Consider the following 9,982-nt stretch of genomic DNA (forward strand, 5'->3'; position numbering starts at 1 on the left):
AAATCCTTTGGACGGCCATCCTTTATGGCTCAAGGCATGGGCACACAAAATATTTTTTTAATGAACCACCATATATAACCATTAGGTACAACACTTCCAAAATAAAAGTGTTTCATTTTCGTCAGATTCATAATCATATTACAGAGGGAGCGTGGAGAGGGACTTATGAGAGAGAGAGAGGGAGAGAGAGAGAACGAGAGAAAGAGAGAGAGAGAGAGAGAGAATAGAGAGAGAGAGAGAGAGAGAGCGAACAAAATCTAGTAATTTTTTGGATAAAATGCACTAAATTATTGAAAAATTATTGCATTTTCGTTTCTTTTCTTTATTTATGAGAACTGCCCCCTATCCTAGCCCCCCGCTGCGTACAGTCATGGTTCAGTGATAAATCAATGGCCTCGTAACTGTGAGGCCCCAGGATAAAAACCGTGTTGATGTGCTATATTAGTGCCCTTTTGTGGGGCATTATTCCTCATTACTGTCATTTATGACTTAAGGGCGTAGGTCCCCTATTTGATAAGCATAGAAGCATACACATGCTTTAGCAGTCACGCAAAACACACGCTTGCAAATTATTTTTCAATAAAATCTGAGAATGTATACTTCCATCAAGATCTATTTAATTTTTTAATTGTTTTTAAAATAATTCCATGAATTGGGGTAAAACAAAAATATTCCACCTATATGAGTGACAGCGTAGAACTGTTTTTAAGTTTATGTAGATTGACAAATTTATAAAAGAAAACCACAATAAACCATTTTTGTTCAATTCTTTTTAAAATATAGCTTTCAAAAAGTGCATATGTTTATGTAGAAGTCTTACGTCTAAATTTAAGATATCGAATATTAAAATAAACATTCATCATTTTATTAGTATACTTAGTATGCATTGGTTAAACAGTGCCATGGGTGCATTCACTTGGCATAAATGAAGTTAAATAATTGTGTATATTGTTAGTAGGAAAATATATCATAATGGGTAGTTTGTTTTCAGAAAAAGGCGGAAGAATAAGTAAAATCAGCTGTAATCAAATACCAGTATTAAAAGACCACATTAATATTAAACTGGCACATAGAAAGTTTGATGAGCTAACCCAATGCATCATCAAAGAAGCAAACAGGTAGATGATTTCTTGTTCTTCTTTTCAGATGGAGGGAGCGAAGAAGGCTTTTTTACTGGTGATTTATCACTCTGCTTTAGTGATGGTTGTTCTGCAGGTGGTGCTACAGGACCTTCCTCGACAGGTTTGGTGTCACTTTCACTGGCATCAGCAGAAGATGGTATGTCTTTTGTCTCGCTTGTCTCTGCGGTTCCTTCTTCTTTGGGCGTAGCTGTTGGTGACTGTTCTTGACTCGTCAACTTCATTTCATCCTGTTGTTCTGCAGTTGGTGCTTCAGCTGGACTGTTTTGCTGTTGTGGAGAAGATGCCTGTTCCTGTGGAGTGGCACTCCCCTCAACGGCTGCAGGAACTTCCTCGACCGGCTTGGTGTCACTTTCACTGGCATCAGCAGAAGATGGTATGTCTTTTATCTCGCTTGTCTCTGTGGTTCCTTCTTCTTTGGGCGTAGGTGTTGGTGACTGTTCTTGACTTGTCACCTTCGTTTCATCCTGTTTGCCTGGAGGCACGACCTGAAGCGTCGGTTCCGCATGTTCCTTGATCTTCTCGATGAGTTCTTCAAACTTGTCATCATCAAAGCTGGCCTGAGTGGTCTTTTTGGTGAAGTCGATGTAGAGAAGCTGGGTGATGGTCATGCTCATTGGACCTTCTGGTGGCCATGTCATCTCTTCAAGCAGCAGGGGAATGATGGGTTTACGGAGTGCGTCAGAGAGACTGATCTCTCTCCTGCAGTTGGCGGAGAGGGAATACTTAGGAGTGACGCAGGAAACGACGACCTGGCAAATAAAATCATATAATATTAAGATATAAAAAATCATTTTATAATTTGTTTCTTACTCTCTCTCTAAAAGAAAATAAGATGATCACTGAAGTGACTCCTCTGGAGAGTGACAATGTAGTGAAAATAGAGTGAACATTAACTCTTTTCTCCTTAGAGAGCAATCTAAAAATCAATCGATATTCACTCCTAAACAAGCGATCACTGACATCACTGACTAAGAAAGTGAACATAGAGTAAAAATTCACACTTTTTTTAAAGAGAGTTATACATTGAAATATCCCCACAATGGAGAAGAGCCGGCCTTTATGCACTGAAATTCTTGATCCACAAAAGCCCACGTTTTAAGTGCACTTATGACATGGTTTTGTAAGAATTGGAACTGAAGTATGAGTCAGTCCAACGGATCCTAGCCTAAATATTTAATCGGTGATTGCTAGTAGTTAATGAATAGTTTTACTACCAACCCATCACTGCGTACAACACATACTCTGTATTTTAGTCTTTAAAGAGGAACATATGAAGGAGTAATTTTTATCTTTACCACGTGGTAGAGCATTAATATCATACCTTTGCATTTCTCACTCCTTTATCAATCTTGGAGTAGAGTGGATCCCCACCACCCATTTGATTGATATCCAGCCAGCAGTGGTAACCCAAACCAGTGAGACGCGAGAACAGTCTCTTAATCTCAGGTTGCTTGTCCCATTGGTAAGAGATGAATATAGATGGAGCTTCGGTTGACTCCTGATTTTTTGTTAAACAGAAGAGAATACAAGAGAAACACATTTTAAAATACTGAGAAGAGTTCGAAATATATTCACATGAAGGATACAACTATGCAAATAGTTAACTGGCCCGGGAATTTAAAGCCGTTAAAGGACGTTTGTAATTAAGATAGTGGGATGGGGGCCAAATTATTTGGCATAGAAAATTTGAAGTAGAACTTAGATTAAGCGACAACACTAATGGACGAATAACAATGAAAATGCATTATATAGGCCCAGGGCAACTATCTGTCATGCGACCACCCGGTTATGTGGGATACTGATGTGGGATAACATGTATTACCATGGTTTGGTTCTGCTGCGCATGTGAGCTTTTTGCTTCCTCGGATACCTTCTTAACAGTAACGGGTTTATCTTCCACCTGAGGAATCCAGTCACGATATTCTGTATAAAGAAAAACGTTACGTCAGGATGTGGACAGAGGATTGCTGATGAGTAATGATTGGGTTAACTGGGTTGTCTTGTCTTTCTAGCGCTCAGTCATTCAAACGGGTTGTTTTATATTTGCTGTTTCTTTTGAAGCCTTAGAACTTGGAAACTGCAGTATGATGAGCTAAACTTTAATAGAAACAGGTTCAAAGTCTTTTTTGCACATGCTATTAGAAAACGATTTGTTCTCTACTTGTTCATGACAACGTCTTCAGCAGTTTCCAATGGTTTCATGTGTATTGATTCAATAATGCATCTTAGAGTCTTAGATACTGCAGGACAATGTATTTCTGTCTCATATACCACACCATATCCACAACCTCATTAGTTCAGAATAGTATTATTTTAATCAATTTGGTTATGTATGGCATATCTTAAGGTATGGAACAAATGATAGAAGCTGTAAATTACAGTAAAGACACATCCAAAGATTTAATGGAACTATCTTTTATTCTCGTACCATCGGATATCATGCTTTCATCAGGATTCGCATGATAAGAAATCTGTCCCAAAAGTTCCGAAAACTTGGCGTCCTCCCAGAATTTCTCTCCTCTCACGTATTCCTTGTCGTTGTAGAACTGGATGAAAAGAAGCTGCGCAAACAACATACTCATAGCTCCTTGAGGAGGCCACTGAGTCTGGTCTATGAGGATAGGGATGATTGGTTTGTTCAGCAGGTTGGCGAGGTTCACCTTAATAACGAGAGAATTAAACCAACGGAAATGAAAGAGGAGTCAAAGCGATTTGCATTGGTCTTTAACCTAGCCAAGATTTCAATTTGCCAGTACATTCTCGATATGCGTATCATGCATAATTAAGTTCTGTGTTTACCACTGACTCGGGGCAGATTGTGTTCATTCACGATGAGCACGTAAATCATGACTTTCGATGAATTTGTGTAATTTCTAACTGTTGTAAAATGCTGGCAGCAATAATATAATCATGTTTGTTGTGCTAGTTTGTCATGGTGGCAGCGGTGGGATATACAATATAAATAATGAGTTCGAGGCATTTGACTAGGTCACAAACCGCCTCCGACGATTCAAATTTCATGTATGGCATTGAATTTCAAAATCTACAATGGCCAGTTGCTGCAATAGATACTCTGTAGGCAGACTAAACCTCATCATTAGTATAAAATATAGCCCTTTAATAAGTTCCAGGGTTCTATTGAATTGAATTAATCCTCTGATGACACTGTATTCCATGAGGTATTGGACTGAACAACTGAAACCATGCAAAATTTGATGCACGATGCCACATGACAAACTTTTCAGCATTCCTTGTCTTACCTCCTTGTTGCAATTCTCCGAGTTTGAGTATTTCTCAGTCACCATGCAGAGTACCAGTTTGGATGATCTCATACCCTGGCTGATCTTAGCAAACAACTGATCTCCTTCACCCATCTGACCAATGTCCATCCAGCAAGGAAACCCAGCCATCTCTAGATGCTTCTTGATGGCCTTCACTTCGGGCTGGTGGTCCCACTGGTAGCTCAGGAATACCGTCGGAGGCTTATCTGACTCATCCGGAGAAGCCTGGGGCAATAACAGTTCTGGTCAGTAGAAAGTTAATGTTGATTTTAATAATACAAGTTTCTACTCGTGATGTATAACATTATATTTAGACCAATTTGTACCAATAAATGGTAGATATACTGAAATTGTCGTCTCTGGGGATCCTCAGACTATTCCCATGCATCCGGCGGCGGGCAGATGATTAGTAAACGCATATTTCTAAGCTTCCGTTTACAAATGAATGACCACCAAAATGAAAATCAGTATATACAATCATGAACCTGCAAGGAAATGTGTTGAGAGGACTCTCTCTTGAATTCCTGTCTCTGTAATATATTCCATATATTCCAAAAGGCCTGGGATGAAATTCTGGTAAGGCTACGACGTTTTTAACTATATTGATGTTGAGGTAGGGCCTTGTTCTAATATCAGACAATGAATTTGAATCTAATCTGCAAGTCAATCTTTTTTCTGTTTCAATCAAATTTTGTTCCAGTTGAGTAGTTCTTTGGTGCATCATTCGTTGTTCATTCCGGATGGTTCTATAGCTTTCTCGTACAAACGTTTCAAATCTTAAGTTGGCTCTTGAATCCTGACCAATCTCTGAAATAAATATCAAGTTTATTAGTTACCAAGTATTACGTGTCTAGGGACATTTAAACCTTGGAGTAAACCATTCTTCACCCTCTGAAATGTGAAAATCCATTTCTATTGTGTTGGTGTCAGAGGGATATTCAACGTTTATTAGAACTTTCACATTGTTTTAATGTTTCTCTTGCATGGATGTATGGCTAGGACAGATGAGGTAGGCCGCATTTGTATCAGGAAATATTTTTGACTAATCACTTAGAAGATCTAAATAGTTCTAGGTCGGTCTTTACTTGTGCTACGAAGCTGCAAATTACTTCTCTCCAAGTGAATCAATGTTTTGATAAAGCTAAACATCGATGAACTGTTACAGATAGTGGTCAGCATTTTAAGTGAAGATGATACTTTGTATAAGTTGGCCGACGTCTGTTTCAAAATGAATTGAGTAAAATCCAGGAAATGCGCTCTATCGGTTTGGTATATTGCAAATTTTAGAAAGTGTCCGACCATTACGGTTTGGATGGTTTCAGTGATACATCTAACCCTTTGATATTTGGAGGACACACAGCCTATATTCTGATTCCCTATTGCCAACTTTAAACAAGGACAAATCTTTCAAACCTGCTTCTTCTAGAGATTGCGTGATGATTTCTGTCGCATCAGTTCTTCCCATGTCTTCCAGCGCACTTAGTATGGCGTAGGCGGCATCACTGCTCTTATGAGTCGTGTACCATTCAGCCAGGATAGCCATGGTAGGATCAGGTGACAGGGCCCAGTTGCGAATGTCTTCACCAGAGTAGCCGAGACGAACGGCCAAGAATCTCCAGTCATGCTCATGCTCGGGGTTTAACATCTTTGAGACGTCACGTGACCATTTTGGCGCGTTGGTGATCGTCTGCAATTCGAAGAGAGTTCAAAGGTTGTTTACTACTTGGACAATATATGACATGAATATCATTATTGTGACCTTTGACACATCAGCACAAATTTATTTGATATGACTCAATGGGAGATGGACTCAATGGACTCAAAGTCTGTAAGAGAAAAAAAAACATTTTATCATCATCAACCTTTAATTACCTTGTGGTCAATCTCCTCCACATTCTCCACCGTTTCATCCACGACCTCCTTCAGCTCATCAAGTTTCTCACCCTGCTCGTTGACCTCGTTCTTCACGTTCTGAATCTCATCACCCTGCTGGTCCACGGTCTCGTCGATTCTTGTGACGTCGTTTTCTGTGTTCGTCACGCGAGAATCCAAGTTGTCGATGTCTTCTCGCTGTTCTGCCACTTCTTCACTGAGGCCATGAAGACTAAAAATGAGATTCAAAGGTGTATATCATGATAATGTTTTTTTTTCTAAATTCCTTTGCTGCAGCCTCTATCGTATGGCAGATAAAAGTATATTTATCTTTCTCTCTGGAAACCATTAAGTTCATGTTGATCAAAGGATAGGAATTAAATAATGGCTGCCGCAAGTGCATGACCATTGCATTGGATCAAATAACTCCCCTACAAATAACTTGCTAACAATCATCAGCAGTCTTAATTATCTCACAAGTTTTACTCATCATGCTAATCAAGGATCATATTGACGTACCTTCTGTCATCCAGAAAATCTATCATGGACTGGACCATGTCTGGTACGCCCATCTGCTGACATGTCTTCAGTTTCTCAATCTGCGGTCGATATACATCTAGACATTCCTTGTGTGCCTGACCGATCCTCTTCACCTCCATTAAGATGACGCTTATCCACATTGGATCGATGCTGTTCACCTTGCCGAAAAAGATCTTCAAACACCTCTCTGCCTCTTTCTGAAGAAAGCAAAATAATACCCACAATCATAAAAAGTTAGTTTTCTGTGAGCAGGGGTGTGACTTCTTCTCTCAAAATATAATGGATTTTTTTTTTGTTAACATGTTTTTATTTTCAGCTTACATCATGCATGTACCTAAGACCAAATCTCTCTCACTTGATTTTTGAAAATCTTTATTGTAAACTCACTAAACTGAATGTAATATAGATATCGGGCTGCCTTGTTCAGTATTTTTAATAAACCGTTCAATAAAATAAAATTAAACAATTATCATGATAATGATGATCACGATGAACATGATGATGATCATGATAGTAATGGTGATGAAAATGTTAGATGATGATAATAACGAAATTGTTAATGATATCGATGATAATGATCATGATCATGGTGATGTTGATGATCATGATCAGACCATGATGATGATGATCATGATGACACTAATGATGATGATCATGATCCTGACAACTGATTGAAAAAATGAGGGGACATTTATATAGCATATAGTCTCAGCTACAACATACTCAAAAATCAACAAAAACCAAGCAGAAACTATATAGAGAAAGGGAAAAGTTATATAGACATGTAAACAAAGATGATCATGATGATATTGCTCGCGAAAGACGGGAATGTAGAATCCAGTTTTGAGAAAAATTCATGTCCCATAGATACTGCACGCAAAATGAGAAAATTGACATGCCTCCTATAATCGCAAAAATACGCCATGATGCCTTAGTTTGTCAAAAAGAAATATAGTGGCAAACGCATTTGTAGAAAATTGTCTCAGCTAGAACATATCCAAATTTGGAGGAAAATCGATCAATATTTACAGAGATACAATCAATTTTCTAAAAATATGCTGACGTCATAATAAGCAAATAGAAATTTTGAGTTCAGGGGCCATTATGATGACGTCATGAGTTTATTGAGGGTCAAATGAGACATGAAATCATATCTACAATTCACACTCTATCCATATATGAAAATAGAATTAGGGGTCAATTGGCATCTTAAAGAGCTACAATGGATTTTGTATAGGCATGTTTTTGCCATTATATGCTATGTATTACAAGAGCTCGCACGAACGGACATGTATTTTAAACGGACGCTCATTCTCTTATTAATGCTCAGAAGAAGATGAACAAGGTATCAAATTGCTTGGCAAAATGTGTCAAATATGATGACGGAGAAAATTTGGCGATTTTATGTTGTGAAATGCAATTACGCGCGGAAATGCGCGCGCATGCGCGCTTTTTTTTGCAAAATGCTTAAAAAGGCCTAAAACGTATGCAAAATGAATTTAAGACGATTTCGAGCATTTTTATTTTTTTGCGCGCTCGCTGACGCGCGGACGTACGCATACGCGCGCATTTTTTTACTTGAAATTGACCGGACGGATATTGACCTTAATCATGATAAATATGAATAAGAAATGCCTTTCCGTTATGAAGATACGATCATGAGTTGTAAGTACCAAAAAAAAAAAAAATGGCGCCTGGATGACGTCATGAAGACTTGATGACCTTGAAAATGTTACTGTCACGTCTCATGACAATGACCTATGGCTGTGCCAAAATTGAACGAAATTGACAAAACTGATCTTGAGTTATCGTAGGCACAAAAAAGTGGGGAGAAATAAATAAAAATAAATAATAAAGAAAGAAAAATCCTGACGAAAACAATAGGTGATCTGTCTACGACAGACCACCTAATAAATAAATAAAAAAAGAAAAATCCTGACGAAACTAATAGGTAATCAGTCGATGACAGACCACCTAATAAATCGCCTCTATGTTAAACCACTTACGTGCCGGAGGTTCTTCTGCGATAATCGTATGCATTCCAGCATTTGTTTGAGTTTTGAGGGAAGGAATTTTGATATTGGTCCCTTTTACAAAGATCTATTTCTAGTAGACAGAAAATACAGCAGTTTTTAGAAGTTAAAACAAAAATATTTTGAAGCCAAACGTTATCTCAGCGGAGCGATATATCCAAAAATGAAATAGTCAGATTCTAGGACTATCGATGACTAAATACCTTGTTAACTCGGCCAATGCTGGCAATTATCTTACAGGCGGAGGCTACAGTGTAAGGAATCTGTTCCCAGGCTTTAAGACACCTGTTTAAATGCTTGACAAAATGTTCTGCGTGACCAATGGAGATGTTGGCCAGAGTCATGAAAGCCATGTTCGACAGAGAGGTGTCACAAATGTCCTTAAACATCAGGTCAATATGCGGTACCAGAACCTGAACGAAAACAACAAGGATATTAGGCAAGGTATTATTTTGACATTTTAGGTATTTTCATAGTGTTAATCTTCGAAATGTCCATACATCAAAATACGCCTAAGACTATTTCTTCATATTTCTTTCGTATAACATTTATTATAATTGAAAGTAGACTGGACGAAGTATAGTAGTAAGCTTAAAGTCTGACATTTAACTTGGAACGGTGGAACACATTATCCGGGCAGCATGACATGGGGTCAGGCGCGTACGCAGGATTTTTTCAAGGGGGGGGGGGGGGGGTTAACATTTATAAATCGGGCCGAAAATTTCGCAACGACTCAGCCAGCCGCTGAATAAGCGGGGGGGGGGGGGGGGGGGGTAGAGGACACTTTTTTTATGGGGAGGGGGGGGGGGGGCCCAAACAAAAAAAAATCGGGGGGGGGGGGGGGGGGGGGGGGGTAAGAGGACATTTTTTTTTTTGTCTCGAAATTTGAAAATTTGACATTTTGCTCCGTTGGGGGGGGGGTGAGGTCATCTTTTTGAGGTCAGCCGTGGGAATATTTTTTTTTTTTTTTTTTTTTTTTTTTTAAAGATAAAAAAAAAAAAATCCAAAGGGGGGGGGGGGGGGTTACACAATAAAAAATACCAAGGGGGGGGGGGTTTAACCCCCCAAACTCCCCCCCCCCCCTTTGTACTCGCCTGCATGGGGTGCACAGGTT

The 9,982-nt window shown here is 38.9% G+C and overlaps 1 protein-coding gene across 1 annotated transcript; it reads right to left on the reverse strand.

Annotated features, from left to right (window-relative positions):
• Nucleotides 1-790: 790 nt before the first annotated feature.
• LOC100894022 lies at nt 791-9,284 on the reverse strand. Its single transcript, XM_030997280.1, has 9 exons — nt 9,072-9,284; nt 6,815-7,032; nt 6,296-6,527; nt 5,837-6,110; nt 4,403-4,665; nt 3,571-3,802; nt 2,965-3,065; nt 2,464-2,640; nt 791-1,891 (listed from the first exon to the last, which is right to left on the reverse strand). Exons 1-9 carry the CDS (start codon nt 9,255-9,257, stop codon nt 1,103-1,105), a joined length of 2,472 nt encoding a protein of 823 aa, XP_030853140.1. The 5' UTR covers nt 9,258-9,284; the 3' UTR covers nt 791-1,102.
• Between the last annotated feature and the right edge of the window lie 698 nt (nt 9,285-9,982).

Source organism: Strongylocentrotus purpuratus, unplaced genomic scaffold (assembly GCF_000002235.5).
Source record: "Strongylocentrotus purpuratus isolate Spur 01 unplaced genomic scaffold, Spur_5.0 spur5_scaffold_4, whole genome shotgun sequence".
Classification (NCBI taxonomy): domain Eukaryota; kingdom Metazoa; phylum Echinodermata; class Echinoidea; order Camarodonta; family Strongylocentrotidae; genus Strongylocentrotus; species Strongylocentrotus purpuratus.